The sequence below is a fragment of the Cucurbita maxima genome, unplaced genomic scaffold, assembly GCF_002738345.1.
Source record: "Cucurbita maxima cultivar Rimu unplaced genomic scaffold, Cmax_1.0 Cma_Scf00012, whole genome shotgun sequence".
NCBI classification, from domain to species: domain Eukaryota; kingdom Viridiplantae; phylum Streptophyta; class Magnoliopsida; order Cucurbitales; family Cucurbitaceae; genus Cucurbita; species Cucurbita maxima.
Window position 1 is genome coordinate 2,621,439 of NW_019272028.1, and position 19,842 is coordinate 2,641,280.

Here is a 19,842-nt window from a genome sequence, read left to right on the forward strand (position 1 = left end):
AAAAAAAAAAAAAAAAAAAAAAAAAAAAAAAAAAAAAAAAAAAAAAAAAAAAAAAAAAGCACAAAAATACAAATTCGTACAGTCTGATTTACAGTTGAGGGAAATCGGTGTTGATTACATTGAAACAACTTTGTACGTGGTTGCGGCAGATCAAGGCGGAGGCGCCGCTCGCGGAGGCGTTTGCGAGGTGGAAGTGGGTGTCGAACGTGATCGGGGGCGGAGCAAGTTTCGGGATATTGACGTCGCTGCTGGTGGCGATGATGGGGCAGGCTCGATACATGTGCGTCATTGGACGGTCCAGAGTGGTCCCTGCTTGGTTCGCCGAGGTCCATCCCAAAACCTCCACCCCTCTCAACGCCTCCGCCTTTCTTGGTAACTCATTTTAACCCTACTCACTTTCAACATTTAATCTTTTAAATTACGCCAATGAGCTATTATCATGTATTAAATTATACCAAATATATATTTTCTAGTTTCAATTTTTATACAATTGAACCATCATGACTGGAAAAGAATTTGAATATCTGATTTATTGGTTCAGAATTCATAGATTAATCCGATTAGGTGAGCTATGCAAATTGACATCTAACCTTTTAACCTTATGAACGAGATTTATTTTTCTTGTTCGCGAATGCTCTTCCTTTCAACGTTGAAGGGGGCCTTGAGAATCTGCTGTTCCAAATGGGAGTGTTTGGATAGAGGGAAAGAAATCTTTTGGGGCCATGGTTTTGGTGGAACTAGAAGGAGACCTTTTTTATATTTGATTTATTAATTATCATGATAATTATTTGAAAGAAAAAAAAAAAAGTGGGACCTCACCACTTATAGCATGAAATCAATGGCTAAAACCCAAGACAGTGAGAGAGATAGAGAGGGTTTTGGTGAAGTAAACTCTTGCATTAGTTTGTGCCTTGTGGTTCATAATGGTTTAGAGCAATAGATATTGTTAAGATGGTGGGAGAGAGTTTTTAAACTTTTATAGGATAGCAACACTTTTGTCATGGCTTCACAGGCATCTTCTGTGTTTCGAGGAAAAATCAAGGAATTTGTATATAAAACACTTGGCGGTCTTCTTGTTTCAACACCATGGAAAATGAAAGATACAGCCTTTTCTAACTGTTTTCTTGCACTTTTCTTGTGTTTCGTTCTTAAGGGAAATTAAAAATAAAAACAACTACAAGGAGGTGGGTTGCTTTCATGTAACCGTTCAAGCCCACCGCTTCAAGTCCACTGCTAGTAGATATTATCTTTTCGGGCTTCCCCTTTCAAACTTCTCCTTTTATTAAAATGCTACTGATAGGGATGGTCTCGTATGAATCATGGGATGTCCTGTATTGTTGTGTTGCGTCGACCGTGTGATGGTCTCGTATGAATCTTTTGTAGAGTTTCTTCTTCCCTTTTGATTTATGTTGAGCCTTAACACAAGACAAGGTTTTCACAAGCTGTGTGTAAATATTTACACGGTAAGAGATAGGTGGTCTAGATTGGCTCAACTCAACTGCAGGATATATCTCTTTGGTTTAACCCAATTTTGAAAATGACCGATCATATTTCGATAAGAATCAAGTTTCTTCATCTATGCTGTCACTTTATCCACTACAATTATTGAGACTCTGCACAAATTCCTTAATTTCCTGTTGTTTAAATCAATTTTTATTGGTTTGATTCAGGGATTTTTACGGCTGTGATCGCTCTTTTCGTTGACCTTGATGTCCTACTCAACTTTGTATGCATTGGTACACTCTTTGTGTTCTACATGGTCGCCAATGCTATTATTTTCCGACGTTATGTGGTGATAGGGAGCACCAAGCCACAACCAACGCTATCATTCCTCTGCTCATTCTCACTCACCGCTATTATATTCACTCTCATATGGCACTTTGTAACTCCAGGGAGGGCCAAAACTGCCCTACTCACCGTCACTGCCATCGTCGCCATCGTTGTCTCGCTAATATTCAATTGCGTGGTACCTCAAGCACGGAAACCTGAATTCTGGGGCGTCCCCTTGATGCCATGGATACCTTGTGCATCAATCTTCCTAAACTTGTTCTTGTTGGGGTCCCTCGATGGCACGTCCTATGTAAGATTCGTGTTCTTTTCGATCCTCGTCGTGCTTGTTTATGTGTTGTATGGTGTCCATTCAAGCTCAGATGCTGAAGGAGACGACTCCCTATTCGTAAAAAATGGGGAGATTCCAGAATTACAAAACAACTTCAAAGTATAGTTTATGTGATTGTTTCTTTTACCCGACAAATTAAAACCTTATTGTATAAAGTGTCGAAGAGAGGTGTTCCAAAAGTGGAAAGCTATAAATATAGTTTATGGGAACTAAAATGATTTTTTTAGTTCAACGAGTGGGACGAGAATTCTGAATCTTTGATTTAATCTCTTAATCGATGATATATTTGACGATCGGGAAAGAAGGTGAGTGGGTTTTGTTTATACAATTGAGAGAATCCATAGTATTCACGTTGGTTGAGGACTTTTCACAAACACTTAGAAGGGAGTTCGTAAGCATTTATTTAAAGGAGAGAGTGGATGTTGACATTGAGCAAGTGTTTACGTAGACCCATTTTTGCAATATTATACTCTTTTTTAGCTAAATTAATGATATTTTATTTAGTATGGTTTTAAAAGCTATAATCCTTATGATTCGGTTTAAATTTAATAAGCGATCTTGTTGTTATTATATGTTCATAGTTTCGATCTTATGTGATGTGCTTGTTGGGCATGATAGATAGAGGTGTAAAATGTGAGATCTCACGTCGATCGAAGAGGGGAACGAAACATTTTTTTTATAAAAGTATGGAAACCTCTAATTACTAGGCATGTTTAAAAACCGTGAGATTGACGGTGATATGTAACGGACAATATCTGTTAGTAGTGGGTTTGAATTGTTACAAATGGTATCAAAGCTAGACATCGGGCAGTGTGCCAACGAGGACGCTGGCTCCCAAGGGGAGTGGATTGTGAGATCCCATATCGGTTGGAGAGGGGAACGAAACATTCCTTCAAAGGGTAGATGCGTTTTAAAATCGGGAGGCAGACAATAATACGTAACAGGTCAAAGTGGACAATATCTATTAGCAGTGGGCTTAGACTTGTACAGGAAAAATGATGTTTTGTACATAATGTTGAATCACACTGATTATTTTAGGGTTTGAGCCGAGTAGAAACTAGGGAGAACCGTCTTCAAAATTTTCAATCCCAAAACTCACGTATTTTCTCCACCATGAAGGAAAATATATCATAAGAAAGCTATTAACATCTAATAACAACGTCGATCCTATAAGAACCAACCTAAACACAACCCAATTCTTTAGGATATATGCCTTCGACCTAAACACATGCCCTCAACCAAGATATCACCATAAGTTTCAGTCATTCCACTCCCGTACATTTTTTTAGTTCACAACACGTGAAAGCAAGAGATTCAAATCTCTGATAAATAATACGTGTATAAACTAGTCGAGTTATACTTAGGGTTTGTCACCTCCATACGTCATTAAACTAAAAAAAAAAAAAAGTCGACGCCATGACAAGGTCTAGACCGAAACCATAAGGACTTAAAATGACGCTTTACCCCTCCTTAAATCAACACTAACCACTACTTTCAAGAGAAAAAAGGAGGGGCAAAAATGGAAAGAACGACTACATTTTTTGGAGAGAGAAAGAGAAAAATCCACAATTTTTTTTTTTTTTTTTTGAATCTCCCCATGGCTTGCTTCTAATTCACAAAAATTCTAATTTAATAAGAGAATTTTGGCTCGGCCACTTTTCACGTCCAACTTGTAATCGAGTTCTAACCTTTTTATTCGATCATAAATATTTATTCTTTAGGACCATCTATTATTATTATACGCATTATTTTTAAAAAATAATACTCGAGCGACGTTAATTTAATATATATATTTTTGAATAATTATATCTTTAACTCGAATACTTTATTCTAAAGTTTTATTTATTTATTCAATTATAAGATTTTTTTTTAATTTTGTATTTTCTAAGTGGTTTTTATGGTGATTTTGTTGTTTTATTTAAGAGATAGTAAAAAAATAAATTATTGTTTTATCAAAATAAATGTCATTTTTTTTAAAAAAATTACTCATAATTAATTTATTATTTAAAACTCATGATATTGACCTTATGAATATCGTTATTTTTATAATAGAAAAATGCGCGTGACAATGGTATGCATAAAACTCCAAAATTCCATGTCACAAAGTGACTCAGCCTTTTTCCATTATGAAAACAAACAAATAAAAATATATATTTTAATTTTTTAAATGGTTGTAAATTTGTCTATCTCAAACCTCGGGTGTCAGACATTTTCTAGACGATTGTTCGGATTATAAATTTTTTAAACCAAACCCCAACTCAACCTAACCACAAAATATTTGAATTGAGTTACGTTGAGCGGGTTCGAATTGTTCAACTATTTTATTTAATTATTAAAAAATAATTATAAATTAATATAACTCAATTGATAATTCGATCTAAATAATACGAATTGAGTTGAGCTGATCGAGTTTTTCGAGCCAAGCACACATGAAATCGACCCAAGAAACCCACTAGAAGCCATTTGAGGCTTTTTCCCACCACAACTGGTAATCATTCACTACTTTTTTTTCCTTCTCCTCTATTCTCAAACCCCATTTGACTTTAGTTTTTATTTTTTTTATTTTAATTAAATAATAATAATAATAAATATAATGCTAAAGGTGAAGAAATTGTTTTAAAAAATAAGATTTTTTATTTTCTTAATTTAAATATTTTAAATTTATTTCATTTTAATCCCAACACTTTACTAAATCTTAAAATTAGTGATTAAATTTAGATATTTAAAATATATCGATAAAATTATAAAAAAAAATATTTTAATTTTTTTTCCCTCTATTTATTTAATTTTTTTTCCACTTTCGGTTGACTTAAAAGTTTATTTGATGATAGGATCAAGTATTAAATCCCAACTTGTGAATATATATATATATATATATAAATAATTGTGTGGGAGTGGGGTATGAGGGAATATATGTTATGGTGAGTAATTGCAAGTGGGGATTGAAAATGATTTTTTTTTTTAATTTTTAATAAAGAAAATGTTTTTTTTTTTTAATTTTTAATCAGTTGAATTAGGTTTAAATTGGTAAAGATGGTCCGATGTTAATTTGTCACGTTTGAAGATATAATATTTTAATATAAAGAGAGAACAAGAGAGAGATGTTTTGATATGAACCAAAAGACATCAATCATACAATATACTTCAACGAAGATGTGAAGAAAAGTGAAGAAAGTGTAGTCAAAATTATCAAAAGATGTTTCAATTCATGCTACAGTTTGATTGTTATAAATTTTGGGTGGGTTACAATTTAGAGTTATTGTATTTCATTTATGTATTTTAAGACTTTATTTACTATATGTTACAATTACATAATGGTTAATTATGGTCATTAAGTAGGAATGTTACAACTCCTGAAATGCCTTTAATAGTTTCATTTTGAGGCTATATAAAGCCATGTATGTTGTATGTGTAAGAGACTTGAAAAATATAGTAAATAGAAGCATTTGTGCTCAGCCAATGGCTAAGTTTCTTTGCAATTCTATGTAGTTTAGGTTGCATGTAGAATCATTCAAGCTCGACATGATCAATCTTGTTTGTGGAGTGATTCGAATCTCAAGCAAGTGTTCTTGCCTTGAGATATTTGATCAACAAGAATCATTCAAGCTAGACATGATCGATCTTGCTTGTGGAGTGATTCGAATCTCAAACAAGTGTTCTTGCCTTGAGATATTCGATCAACAAGGTAATCCGAATCTTACTCCCCTTGTAGTGGTTCCTTATCTTATCATTTGGTATCAGAGCTTCAGGCTCAAGATCGGATATATGTTTCCTTTGCATTTTTTTTTTTCAATTTGATTTTTATTTATTTTTATCCTTTTAGTTTTTAATCGACCCAGAATTCAAAATTCAATCTTTGCTCTATTTCAAATTTTGAGAGGTGAGAATGAGAGCTTCATTTGTGTAACTGAGTTTAAAAAGAGTGGCCTAAAATTCCTTGAGTGTATACACGTGAGAGAGTGTTGTGAGGTCCTTTGTATTTCCATAACTTATTTTTTGCAGCAAAGTTTCACAAATAGATTCGAGGACGAATCCTCTTGAAGAAGTGGAGAATGATATGAACCAAAAGACATCAATCATACAATATACTTCAATGAAGATGTGAAGAAAAGGTTGTCAAAATTATCAAAAGATGTTTCAATTCATGCCACATTGAAGAAGAATGAAGTTTGATTGTTATAAATTTTGGGTGGGTTACAATTTAGAGTTATTGTATTTCATTTATGTATTTTAAGACTTTATTTACTATAGGTTACAATTACATAATGGTTAATTATGGCCATTAAGTATGAATGTTACAACTCTTGGAATGACTTTAGTAGTTTCATTTTGAGGCTATATAAAGCCATGTATGTTGTATGTGTAAGAGACTTGAAAAATATAGTAAATAGAAGCATTTGTGCTCAGCCAATGGCTAAGTTTCTTTGCAATTCTATGTAGTTTAGGTTGCATGTAGAATCATTCAAGCTCGACATGATCAATCTTGTTTGTGGAGTGATTCGAATCTCAAGCAAGTGTTCTTGCCTTGAGATATTTGATCAACAAGAATCATTCAAGCTAGACATGATCGATCTTGCTTGTAGAGTGATTCGAATCTCAAGCAAGTGTTCTTGCCTTGAGATATTTGATCAACAAGAATCATTCAAGCTAGACATGATCGATCTTGCTTGTGGAGTGATTCGAATCTCAAACAATGTTATTGCCTTGAGATATTTGATCAAGAAGCTAATCCGAATCTTACTCTACTTGTAGTGGTTTCTTTTCTTATCATGTTTTGTGTTTTTTTAATAGAAATTATATTAAAAAATGAAAATTATCTATTAAAAATTATTTGAAAGGAAAATTCATTGAATGGAGATATCTTAGTCTTTGCAAGAGCTCGAGTCTATCGTTCAATTCATTGAAAGGAAAATTCATTGAATGGACGTATAGCTGTCTGTCTCTCTCTAATCAATATGAGATCTCACAATTTTCATATATTCAAATGTCAAATTCTGGTTATCACTCACTTTCCAGCAACAAGTGAGTTAAGCTGATTCGTTCTTGTGCCACTTACGATCAAGTTAGGTATATTCGAACCTCTGGCTCTGATATAAGAAGAAAGTTTTAGAAAACGGGAGCGGAGAAATTTCGAAAGAAAGTTTTAAAAGTAAGATTTGAAAGATTAAAATTTATTGAGAGTAAAATAATTAAAATCTAAAATTTAAAAGTAACTAAAATAGCATAACATTGGTAATGTTTATTCAAGTTTTTTTTTATTTTATTTTAATTTTTATTTATTGAATTTTAATAAGAAAAAACCTATCTTAGAAAGTATTGGTGGAGGTTTTAAATAAATTTTTTTATTCATTTAATAAAATTAAGATATTTAAAAAATCAAACGAAAATTTGAAATGGGGTGAAGTCATCTCCATCTTCGAATTTAGCTAATTATTAACGATCCATTTCATTTGATCCATCAATCAGTTCAAAGCTAAATGCAAACCCAGCCCATTAATAATCCGCGAGGATCAAGCGATGGGTATCTTGTTTGAAAAATCAGAGTAGAAAAGGATTCAAACAACAGTTCAACAATTTGTTTGCGTTCTCTGGAAACTGTTCATAATCAACCATTAAAGATTCTTTCTCTCAATGCAACATCTAAACTGGAATTTTTGTTTCTATAGCTGTCGATGAAGCTGCCTGAGATGTTCTTCGTAACAATTTAATCGGTTTTCTCCATGTTTGCCATTTTGCAGAAAATTCAGGAAGATACGAAGAGAAGAGGCTCTTTCGATTTCTTGCATCGTCATATCCATTGTTGAATCCAATGTCGATTGTTCTTGCAAGGGAAGGTTTGCCATGCCTAAGTTCTTCTTAGGGGATTGCACGACGATACATTAACGTCAGATATTGTCATTAGTTGATGTTGCACGGCAACTGTTTGATGAAATGCCCAGCCGAAGTTTTGTGTAGTGGAACACCATGATTGGGTCAGCTTACTCATAATGGTGAGGAGAATGAGGCTCTTGGTCTTTCACCAAAGATGCAAAGAGAAGGAACCCTTCTAGTGAATTCACGGTTGAGAATTGTTGGGAAGGAGTCCCACGCTAGCTAATTAAAGGGTTGATCATGAGTTTATAAGTAAGGAATACATCTCCATTGGTGTAAGACTTTTTCGGGAAACCAAAGGCAAAGTCATGAGAGTTTATGCTCAAAGTAGGCAATATTATACCATTATGGGGAGAGTCGAGTTCTTAATTTGGTGTTAGAGGCATGCTTTTAACTTGGCCATGTCAATAGAATCCTCTTTAGTGTCAAATAAAGGATGTACTTTGTTTGAGGGCTCCAGAGAAGGAGTCGAGCCTCAATTAAGGGAAGGCTGTTCGAGGTCTCCACAGGTCTCATGGGAGACTCTATGGTGTACTTTGTTCGAGGGAGGATTGTTGGGAAGGAGTCCCACATTGTCTAATTAAGGGGATGATTATGAGTTTATAAGTAAGGAATACATCTCATGAGGCATTTTGGGAAAACCAAAAGCAAAACCATAAAAGCTTATGCTCAAAGTAGATAATATCATACCACTCTGGAGGAGGTTTGTGTTCGAGTGTTCTTTGCATATGTGCAGCAAAACATGCTCTTTCTGAATGTCAGCTGCCTCGTGCCTTTTCTGTTTAGGGGGCGATGTATCTGAATGATGTTTATGCAAAATGTGGTTTCATAACGAGAAGCTCGGTCCACAGCCACTATTTTATGAAGCTAATCTTGCCTCGAGATTTGTTCATAGAGATGTAATAGTAAGGGATACCAACAAATTTCACTATTTTGAAGAATCGTTCCTATGCTCTCTATTCTTGTGTTATTTCAACAATTGTGTTCGCATGAAGCATTGTTTATAAAGATGTGAAAATCTTTATAAAAGTGGAGAAACCTCTCTCTAATAGACACATTTTAAAGCTTGAAGGGAAACCCATAAGGGAAAGCCCAAAGAATACATCATCTAAGTGGGCGGTGGATTTGGCTGTTCCACTCTCTTCTCACTAACTTCTCTCCGCTCTCTATTAAGAAAGAGAAGTTAGTGAGAAGATTCACTCGTGAGTCAAGACAGAGTAGGTTTACAATCAAAGTTATGATCGTCACTAATGATGTCTGGCAAACCACTTGGGCGCAATTTCATGTAAGGAGAGACGTAATGCGAATGTATTTTTAAAATTTATAGAGAAAAAGGTTAATATATATGAAAATTAAATCTAGACATTTTAAAATATAACGAACAAAATGATATTTTAACCAAAATTTAAAGCTACTTTCAAAAAATTAAAAGCTTTATTTTCACTTTAGAAATTATATAAAAGGTTAGAAAAAGAAACTAATTCATATATTAATAAAATTACACTTTTAGTCCTTGAATTTTTTTTAATTTGATATTTTAACCTTCAAATTGAGTTTAATAACCGTTTGGTCCCTAAAAATTTATTTATTTTTCCTTATATATTTATTATTTTATTTTTTCCTTTCCTAAATAAATGTAAATCGTTAATAAAGAAAGAGCAAAAAAACAAACAAATTGTGAACCGTTAGATTCAAATCCGAGTTCAATTACGTGACGTGGCAGAATCTGAATGGATAGGATAAGAAAAGTACACGAAATCATACTCCAGAGGCAAGAAACCCTAAAGTAGCCCGTCTCTTATATCTCTCCCTTTCTCGCATTAGGTTTTCTCTCAAGTCGCGGCCGCACCACAACTTCGCTCTCTCTTGTACTCTTCGGAACCCTTTCGTCCTCTCCTTCTAGGTCCGTTCTTCTAACTGGATTTTCTAATTCTCTTCTTGATGTGCCTTTGTATATAGTTGCATGTTCTGTTCACGTTGAGTTTCTCAGTTATCGAGTTTGTTGGATTCATCCTTAGTTCTTCTGTTTCTGAAAATTTAATTAACCGTAGATTCATTCTGCCTCTTTCTTTTTTTTAGTTATCAGAATTTTTTTGAGAGGTTTTGTGAATCTGTTCAGTTTCTGATGAGAAAGAGAAGCATCTATCGCCATTGTTATGTTGCGGGCGTTTATTTTACTTTGGTTGCTATTTTGTGAATCATGACCCCTTTTAGATTTGGAGATGTTTGAGGTTATATGTTCTTTGTGATGATCAATGGTTTTTAAGAAGCTTGTAGTTACCCGATCCTGATGTTGGATATACATTTTTTACAAAATGCGTGTCACAAGATGTTTATGCATTTTCTGTTTTTATTTATCAATGTTGTTCTTAAGTTTTTCTTCCAAGTGCAGAGCAGGGTTGGAAAAATGAAAATGAATTCAAGGTCCATGTTATTGTTCTTGTGTGTGGAAAAATACCACCTAAATTCAAAGGGTTTTGAACTGAGTGAATTGATTCTTGATCTAGCTTAAGACCGTTAGGATGTATGTTTAGGATTTTGTTTGACACTGTCAGCTCTTTTCGTGGTTGAAAAACTCGTTCAATCTAGGTTAGGCTGCTGATTCTCATTGTTTTTCCCAGGTAAAGTTTGGTAGAAGATGGGTCGTGTTCGTACCAAGACTGTGAAGAAATCTTCACGCCAGGTGATTGAGAGATACTACTCTAAAATGACACTGGATTTCCACACTAACAAGAAGATCTTGGAAGAGGTTGCGATCATCCCATCTAAGAGGCTCCGAAACAAGATTGCTGGTTTCTCAACCCACTTGATGAAGAGAATTCAGAAGGGTCCAGTCAGGGGCATCTCATTGAAGCTGCAAGAAGAAGAGCGTGAACGTCGTATGGATTTTGTTCCAGACGAATCAGCCATTAAGATTGATGAAATTAAGGTTGACAAGGAGACACTTGATATGCTTGCTGCTTTTGGCATGTCAGACATTCCTGGACTCGTTGAGGTCGAGCCACAGGCTATGGCTCCACTCCAAGCTTTTGGTAGGGGTGCAGGTGGCCCGAGGAGATACTAAGGTAATCAAGATTACGCCACTGCTTTTGGGAATTAGAAGTTTTTTGTTATTCAATATCTTAAGGCCATGGACATTCTTGTTGCTAGTTCTCTTCAGATTTGTCCTTAAATTTGGTACTTGTCTTTTTAGTTTTGACTTTGAGTGGATGTTCAAATCATTCTGGACATGGATGATACTTTTGTTTTAAGTATTGATATTTCTGAAGTTAACATTTTGCTATTAGTCATACATCACAGCTGCAATTCCCCACTTATAATGCACTTTTCTAGTTTGTTCTGTTCATCAGGCATTTCGTTCTATTGTTCGTGTGGGATTCGTTCGATAAAGATTATGTTTGGAGTGATTGGTCTTTTAATTTGTATTCAAACTTTCTTAATGTATCTTTTGTCTTGATTTCTTCAAGTATTTAACAACAATTTCTAAACCTTATACTTCTTTTGATTATTCCTAATGTTCTTTTTATCTCTACTTTTCAGTGAACAATTTGGTCAATTGGAAGTGATCAAGTCGATTAAAATCGAGATCTAATGAAATTTCAATAAGCCTGTGAATTTTGTGCTATCATTGTTCTCCATTGTTGTGCTAGCACATCAATGAAGAACAATTATTCCTAAAATAATCACCGAAAATTGGACCTTTTTCTTAATATACTTGATTTTATGCAAAATCTAATTTCATTAAAAGACCCAAATCCATATTAGCTTAACCAACATTTTAAGAGACCAAATCTTTGTACTCGACTCCTAATTACAAAACATTGTGAAGGTAGTGATTTTTAATAATAATAATGATATTAATAACAATAAGGAAATTTGGCAATTAAAGATAAAAGGAAATTTGGGGTTCTCGACGAAATGGGTGGTTTTATTCACAATATTTCATTATCAAATGATTTTCAGTATGGTACAAGACAATGAAAAGGGAAGTGAAGAAAGGGAAGAAAAGGAACTTTCAATTCCTGCAAATTTACTTGTTACCATGGAATTTTGGGCCGTCGGCATTTATGGCTTCTCGCCGGCAGTCAAGTCGGCCAGGAGAGGAGGGCCATGGTGCTATGGCCAGCATTCTACTGGTTAATCGGAGATGGAGAAGGTACACCCCCTCGAAATCGTTGTTTCTTTTGATCATGAGTATGGTAGCATTTCGATGAGATATGAGCTTGTGAAATCCTGGTTTTGTTTTATATGAGAGCTCTCACATGAACATCTGGTATAATTTTGACCTTGATTGTAGCTCATGGGGAATGTGCTAACAGGTGGGTGCTTTGAATCTTTGATCATGTAATATTTTCTGGATCAACATGAAACATTAAACTTTCTGGATGTGAGATCTAAAAACATGAATGTATCACAAGAATCAGAGAAGAAAAAGGAAAACAACTTAATTTAAAGATTCAAATATGAATTTAGGATCATTCATTTGAGGGTAAAATTCTGTATGAAAATTTTACCTTTCGCTTACAGTCGATATCTTTCTTTGATGAAGATATGTGAGAAGATTTTGTAATATCTTGAGTCCATTTATACTAATCTCTGTAAGATAAGCAACTGAAAATAACATATCTTGTTAGCATCTACCACGTTACTTTTGTCCTTCTCGAATTCAGTGCTTCTTTCATTAACCTTAATGATATATCATTGATAAGATTCAAGAAGCTTCAAGTTGTAGAATCCTTGAGTATCTAAGTTAGTTGTTTCCGAATTCGTTCTCAAGGAAAATAGGCTGAATATTGTAGATGCCTTGTAACATCCCAAGGCCACCGCTAGTAGATATTGTCCATTTTGGCTCGTTACGTATCACCGTCAACTTCACGGTTTTAAAACGCGTCTGTTAGGGAGAGGTTTGCACATACTCGTAAGGTATGCTTCGTTCCCCTCTCCAACCGACGTGGGATCTCACATGCTTAATGGATAATACTAAAAGCAATCATGATAGATAGTATTTAGGAAATATGATTGATACGTAAGGAGGTTGTGAGATCCTACATCGGTAGGGGAGGAAAACAAAACACCCTTTATAAGGGTGTGGAAACTTCTTCCTAGCAGACGCGTTTTAAAAAACCTTGAGAGAAAGTCCAAAGAGGACAATATCTGCTAGTGGTGGACTTGGGCGGTTACAGAGGTCTTCGTTTCTATAGTGACCATGGTTGTTGAGGTTCTTATTCTAATTGCCAAGTTTTCGATGCTTTGTTATCGTCATTTTACTTCTGTTCTTTCTTTTTTGAAGTAAACAAATTGATCTAGGTTTTCTCTCTGTTATTGTGAAGCTGAACAAGGAAAAACCTAGATGGAGAACTTCTGTTCTTGGTACCAATCTTATCTCTATTGTTTTGTTCTTCAAGAGGTTAAGTAAGCAAGCATTTTCCACTAGAAGACAGATATGTTCATTGTTTTTGTACCAAGCAATAATGGAACCAGATTGGCTCCTATATTTGCACCAAAGGAATCTCTTCTTTTTGTATATGATTTAAATGGTGAATTTCTTTGAAGAACTAAATTACAGCATATGTTTAAACATTTTCCTTAAAATGGCTTCCTATACCTTGAATATCTTAACTAATATACTGTAATTGATCAATGATGAATCATATTTTTGGGAGAGTTGAAGATAACAATGGAGCTTTACTTCTTGTAATGCCCTTCACTCCTATGCATAGAAGGGATTCTTCCTGTGCACTTCGAACATATTTTTAGCCCGCTACGTATTGCTGTTAGCTTTACGATTTTAAAAAGCATCTGTTAGGGAGAGGTTTTCATGCCTTTATAAGAAATGTTGCATTCCACTCTTCAAACGATGTTGGATCTCACAATCCAACTCTCTTAGGGGCCAGTGCCCTTGCTGGCACACTGCCCGCTGTCTGGCTTTAATACCATTTGTAACAGCCCAAACACACTACTAGCAAATATTGTCTTTATCGCCATTAGCTTCACGATTTTAAAACGTGTCTATTAGGGAGAGGTTTACCCTCCCTTGTAAGAAATGTTTCGTTCTCTTCTCCAACTAATGTGAGATCTCACAATCCACCCCTTTTGGGGTCCCAACGTCCTCGCTGGCATATTGCCCGATGTCTAGCTCTAATACCATTTGTAACAGTCAAAGCACACCACTAATAGATATCGTCCACTTTAGCCCGTTATGTATTGCCGTCAACTTCACAGTTTTAAAACACGTCTATTAAGGAAAGGTTTCTACACCCTTATAAGGAATGTTCCGTTCCTCTCTCCAACCGATGTGAGGTTTGTTTCGGTTCTTCATGTTGGTATCATTGTGATTGTTTCTATGCTATTGCTTTTACTATTGAATATTTAAGTTTTATAGTTTACACAATTTCCAATAGAATTTAATTTATTGTTTTAACTCTTTGTATTTTAGCATCTCGACTTCAAGAAGAACTTAAGTGATAGCTTCTTTTCTTGGTAATCAAATTCGTCTATTTTGGAATGCTCTTAAAAGAGGCTAACTTCCATCTGCTTGTACAACACAGAGTCTTTAATTGAAGTATCAGATCTTCCAACTTTTGCATTTTAGAAATTTCTCGTATCACTTTACTTTCTAACATTGTAACGGTTGCTAAATCGACGTGATTATCCACGCAGGTCGACATGTTATAATTGTGTAGGTTTAGCACTTGCCTAAATACAGCTTAACCATGTGATTTCCTTGCGGTTCGCTTGGTTTTATTTGTTTTTACGAAACAATCTGTGCTTACAGATTTCCAATTGAGCATCTATGTATACCTATACCGATTTGCATCCATGCATTAACTTTACTATTATTTCTTCTGTTTTTATATAAATTGAGGAAATTTGTAGAAACCATTACTCACAGTTTTGCTTCAAATCCTCAGAAAACCACTAGATATCTGAGGAGTGGTGGTGGCAACCTAGAGAGCCATGTTCATAGTTCTGAGGAGTTGTCCTTGAGTGTCGTCGATCAACTAATCAAGACTTCGACAAATCGCCTGTTCTTCAAACCTCGTCCAGTTATTCTAATCTACCTATGAAGCAATCAGAAGTTCCTAACAAGGTATATCATACTCTGTTCGATTTTTTTTACCTCTGGGACAAAGACCTCCTCGTATTCAATTATAGCCAAATGATTTTGGTAGTCTTTGTTTTGATCTTGTTGTCTTTCCCTTACCAGGAAGATTATGATCTCTTTCCTTTCCCCAAATGAATCCTTTAGTCCATTAAGGAAAGATGAACACATAATCAAGGCATGTTTTGGTGAATTCTAATATATTTCCTATTTCTTGTTTGGTGGTTCTGGAAAAAGTTCCAAAAGAAGGAAACTAAAAGAAAACTTGCGGCGGATATAGGAACGGCTCCTAGTGAAAATAATGCATATTTGGATCTCAAACTATCACCTCCAGGGGTCTACTTAAGGGGTAAATCATCTAATGAATCGAAATCGTCGTCCCCAAGATCTCAAGACTCATGCGTATCTGCTGAGGTTGAGTCAAATGTAAACTTGGAGAATAATCTTCGAGATGAAAGCTCGTCTTTGATTGTGATGGGATGTACTTGTTGCCTCCTTTATGTCATGGTGACAGAGGCAGATCCCAGATGCCCTAAATGCAAAAACTATGACTTGCTCGACATTTTTCGTCGAAATCAGGTGAAGAGATCAAGAAGGAACTAGTTCGAGCACGAAGTTTACATGGTGGCTTGTGTTCAAATGCTCCAGTATGCTCTTGACCTGATGCACCCTCTGCCTTTTTTCTTAGTGTCCTACACCATCTTATTACTTGGGGAGTCAGAATTTGATAAAAGATATGGTTTATTTATATCTTTTTGCTCAGTAGTTTGGCTTTCTTTCCTTTCTTTTGAGAAGGCCAATTCACATATTAACTGTGATTATGATGTTAAAGAGTAAAAATTTTCCTTTCTTTGGGCAAATCACAGAGTTCATTCTTTTTTTGTGCATTTACTCTGTTGAAGGCTTTTCCGTGCATTCTGTTTTTTGTTAAGGCTGGGAACAGCAAATTCTCTTTGTCGTGTTCACAAATCGCCATTGGAGCTCATTAACCAGAACTGTATTCAGAAGAACAAAGAATTCAGCAATAGACTTGGTGAGTTCATTCAGGCTACCTTGTCTTGATCTTTCTTTTTTCTTTTTTACCATATTTGCTGCTTTCTTGAACCAAATAATGCTTGTTTTTAGGGATTTTCAGAAGTTCAACACAGTATAGTACTCTAGATTTTGAAGCTCTGATTTCTTCATTTATTTTCCTTTCAAGGTGTACATATATGGTAAATTCATCAATAATGAGTAGGTTCTTGCAGAGGCGGGGAGTGTAACTTAATCAATCTTCATTTATTTTCCTTTTGGAGATTAAAACAAAGGCAGTTAAACGTGTTTTAAGACTAAAACCAAAGCGTTTTGAAGATTGAAATTAAACCATTCTATAGACTAAAGGCTTTGAAAACTAAAGTTCACGAGGGAAGGAATCAAAGGACTATAGGATAGAGTTGAACTTCACTACATATATAAAATCAATATCAATGCAAATTCAAGTTCAATAGCAAGAATAGTTTGGTACGTTGAATGGGATTTGCTCTATCTACCTTTCATCTCTTACGCTCATCTAAAATCTAGTGAGAAATGATGATAATAAGGCTATTGCAGGGGTTTCATGCGAATCTTACACGGGATTGTCTACTTTTGATTGTTCCAAAGAAATTCAATAACTAAAAGTAGAGCAATCTTTATGTGACTGCACACGATATATTGACTCAAGTGATAGAAAGTCCAAAAGTGTAATCGATGAAAATTCCTTATTCTACAGATCTTTTTCATCGTCTAAACAAGCAAATGATGTCATATCCTTTTGTGATGATGGACGATGTAGGTACTTGCGAAGAAAGAATGGCTGAATTGAAAAAAAAAGTCTTATGTCGATGAAAGCGGTCAAAGAGAGATTATGAAATTTCCAATTCAATTGCTTTGTTGTCCATCCAACAATTTGAAGATATGGTTATGAGCACTATTAGAGCTCAATATGATGAATCTACTAAAAATTCTCTTATGTAACCTCACACTAGATGAATTGAGAATTTGAGAATGACTAGTACCTATCAACTCTAAAAATTTCAACAATTTGATGGAAATGAGTCGAATGATGCTCCAAGTAACATATTGCTCACTTTATAAGATGTGTGAAACTGTCAGACTTGTAGTGATCTTTTTAGAGGTCGGGTCTTATTTTGCATATACAAAGTTTTATATCAGTGACAGAAAAATTATACCCTAAAAAATTCCTTTGATTAAGGTAGTAACAAACAAGAGCATAAAAGATGAATTAAGTGAAGAAACAAACAAATGCACGCTTGTGATATTGCGTGCATTTTCAACTCCATGAGAAAGAAATTGAAAGAAATATTATTTTTTCCAAAGAGAATTCAAATATTTTAGTTAGGATCCCAATGAACATATTAAAAAGAAAAATACAATACTCATCCATCGTAATCATCTCATAGCATATTTAAAAAAAGTCATGCAAAAAAACTCATCTAATAAAATTAGACATGTATACACACAACATGATAACGCAAACATGAACATGTGGGACCCAAAATCATTTCAACCCAACTAATGAGAACAACTAAATCATTATCTTGAATTGTACCAATATTTTGGTTGTGCATCATTCATGTACTTAAACTTCTCTATTCTAATTGGATTTGTACACAATATTTAGTTTTAAATTCTTGGTCAAGTTTTAAAAATGCATGAATTAGGCCTTAATAATCACATTTAGGTAACCATTAAAATAGAGTCAACTTAGCATGTGCAACAACAAAGGGATCTCAATTTTGTATGCCATAGAACTTGGTTGGTGGGGAACAAGAGACCATATAATACTTAGAGCATGATTAAAAGGAACTTATGCGGGAGTGTGATTTGAAACATAAGAATCTTTTAATCCAATCGCCATAACATTTTTTTTTTCATCAATTCCTTTATTCCCCCAATCATTATCTTCTGTGCAATTCATGTACATATCCATATGCATATTATATAGAGATCGGAGACAAAGAGATGCACAAAATCAAGCGAGTTGCAGAGCAAGGTTTTTGAGATTACCAGAGCGAGGTTTTTGAAGATGAAGCTGCTTCCTTCTTTCTTCAAGAACAGAGAATCGTCGGACAGGCCATGGAAATGGCCGATATGCGGAAGCTCCAAAACTCCTTCATTCAGAGCAGGCGATGAAGAAATCTTCAAGACAGTCAACTCAGTCTTCTTCGACAATCTTCTCTCCGATCGAATCGAAACGCCTGATTCTTGGTTCGCAAAATCGTCGCTGTTCGAATCCGCAAGGTTTTCGACCGATTTCGACGACGATTTCGAAGTCGTGGTGCGAGGCGCGAAATCAGAGAGGCTGATCTTCGAACCTGGCGAAACAAATTGCATTATAAAGAAATCAGCAGAAGAAGGAAAGTGCGATTCGATTCGATTCGAAGGAAGCGTGGTTGTAGCAATGGAATCGGAAGATCCGTACCTAGATTTTCGAAGATCGATGGAGGAAATGGTGGAGAGTCTTGGAATTAGGGATTGGGAGTGTTTAGAAGCGTTGTTGAATTGGTTCTTGAGAGTGAATCAGATCAAGAATCATCGTTACATTTTTGGTGCTTTCGTTGATTTGTTGGTTAATCATGGCGGCGACGGTGGTTTTACGGATTCCACTTCCATTTTTTCCGATGAACTGATCATCCAGAATTCTCCACCATCCATTACGTAAGAAGAATTTTGGCCATTTTTCTGTGAATATTATTTTCATTACGTTTTGAAATTCAACTTTATTATTAGTTGATACAAAATTATTCTATCCATTCCTGATCTTGTAAATATTTATAATTAATTTTCTTCCACTTATCAAATAATTTAGATTAAATAATATAATTTTGTAAAAATAATTTTCTTATAATAAATTATAAATCAATATTAGTATGGAAATAATTGAAATAATAAGAAACCCAAATAAAAAGGGCTCGGTATATTTGGGCCTAAGCCCAAAAGATTGACCCAAATGTAGACTGGGCCCATATATGCAGCCATGGACTATTTGGGCCCGATGGTGGACCGAAGAAATTGTTACGTACGCCTCTACTTTGTTTCCAAATGCATCCTCAACCACAATGAATAAATAAATTTTGGTAATCACTAAATTTTTTATTTTTAATTAAAAATTTTCAATTTATTATATTATTTAAATATTGTTGTATATTAATTGATTTGACATGACGTACCATAACAATAGAAAATCAACCAACCGAATACAACAATAATATTATCAACTAATATGGGATTTTTTGAACATACTACAACTTCTGGTGGCGAAGAGCCGACATCGAGGTGTCAAACCTTCCCGTTGATGTGAGCTCTTAGGAAAGACCAGCCTGTTATCTCTAGAGTAACTTTTATCCATTGAGCGACGACCCTTCCACTTGGCATTGTCAGATCCCTAGAGTAACTTTTGTCCCTGCTCGACGGGTGGGTCTTGCAGTCATGCTTCCTTCTGCCTTTGCACTCGAGGGCCAATCTCCGTCTGGCCCAAGGAAACTTTTGCACACCTTCGTTACCTTTTGGGAGGCCTACGCCCCATATAAACTGTCTACCTGAGACTATCCCTTGGCTCGTAGGTCATGACACAAGATTAGAATTCTAGCTCTTCTTGAGTGATATCTCACTGATGGCTCGGGTCCACCTAAGCTGCGCAGGAAAGGCCCAAAGCCAATCCCAGGGAACATTGAAGCTTCATAGGGTCTTTCTGTCCCGCCCTTTGGGG

General features: G+C 35.1%; 4 protein-coding genes and 1 long non-coding RNA gene across 6 annotated transcripts in view; 4 read left to right on the top strand and 1 right to left on the bottom strand.

The window, feature by feature from the left end:
- LOC111487575 (cationic amino acid transporter 6, chloroplastic-like) overlaps window positions 1-2,389 on the top strand; it is a 4,126-nt gene extending 1,737 nt beyond the window's left edge. Inside the window, exons 4-5 of the mRNA XM_023135025.1 lie at window positions 150-372; window positions 1,671-2,389. Of these exons, the coding sequence (XP_022990793.1) occupies window positions 150-372; window positions 1,671-2,224 (777 nt within the window). The 3' untranslated portion in view covers window positions 2,225-2,389. The remainder of the gene's footprint in view (window positions 1-149; window positions 373-1,670) is intronic.
- Window positions 2,390-9,762: 7,373 nt separating this feature from the next.
- LOC111487331 (40S ribosomal protein S17-4) lies at window positions 9,763-11,288 on the top strand. Its single transcript, XM_023134714.1, has 2 exons — window positions 9,763-9,893; window positions 10,612-11,288. The coding sequence occupies exon 2, from the start codon at window positions 10,629-10,631 to the stop codon at window positions 11,052-11,054; it is 426 nt and encodes a 141-aa protein (XP_022990482.1). The 5' UTR covers window positions 9,763-9,893; window positions 10,612-10,628; the 3' UTR covers window positions 11,055-11,288.
- Window positions 11,289-12,292: 1,004 nt separating this feature from the next.
- On the bottom strand, window positions 12,293-12,803 carry LOC111487349. Its single transcript, XR_002719033.1, has 2 exons — window positions 12,505-12,803; window positions 12,293-12,344 (listed from the first exon to the last, which is right to left on the bottom strand). It is a non-coding gene; the product is annotated as an uncharacterized LOC111487349 (long non-coding RNA).
- Window positions 12,804-14,677: 1,874 nt separating this feature from the next.
- On the top strand, window positions 14,678-16,380 carry LOC111487334. 2 transcript variants are annotated; one of them, XM_023134718.1, is made up of 2 exons: window positions 14,678-15,080; window positions 15,342-16,380. In XM_023134718.1, the coding sequence occupies exons 1-2, from the start codon at window positions 15,054-15,056 to the stop codon at window positions 15,693-15,695; spliced, it is 381 nt and encodes a 126-aa protein (XP_022990486.1). In that variant the 5' UTR covers window positions 14,678-15,053; the 3' UTR covers window positions 15,696-16,380. The 2 variants fall into 2 exon arrangements, with proteins under 2 accessions (XP_022990486.1, XP_022990485.1); XM_023134717.1 differs by having other exon boundaries at window positions 14,902-15,080; window positions 15,339-16,380.
- Window positions 16,381-18,140: 1,760 nt separating this feature from the next.
- On the top strand, window positions 18,141-18,883 carry LOC111487313 (transcription repressor OFP13-like). Its single transcript, XM_023134690.1, has one exon. It carries the CDS (start codon window positions 18,160-18,162, stop codon window positions 18,793-18,795), a length of 636 nt encoding a protein of 211 aa, XP_022990458.1. The 5' UTR covers window positions 18,141-18,159; the 3' UTR covers window positions 18,796-18,883.
- The last annotated feature ends 959 nt before the right edge of the window (window positions 18,884-19,842 follow it).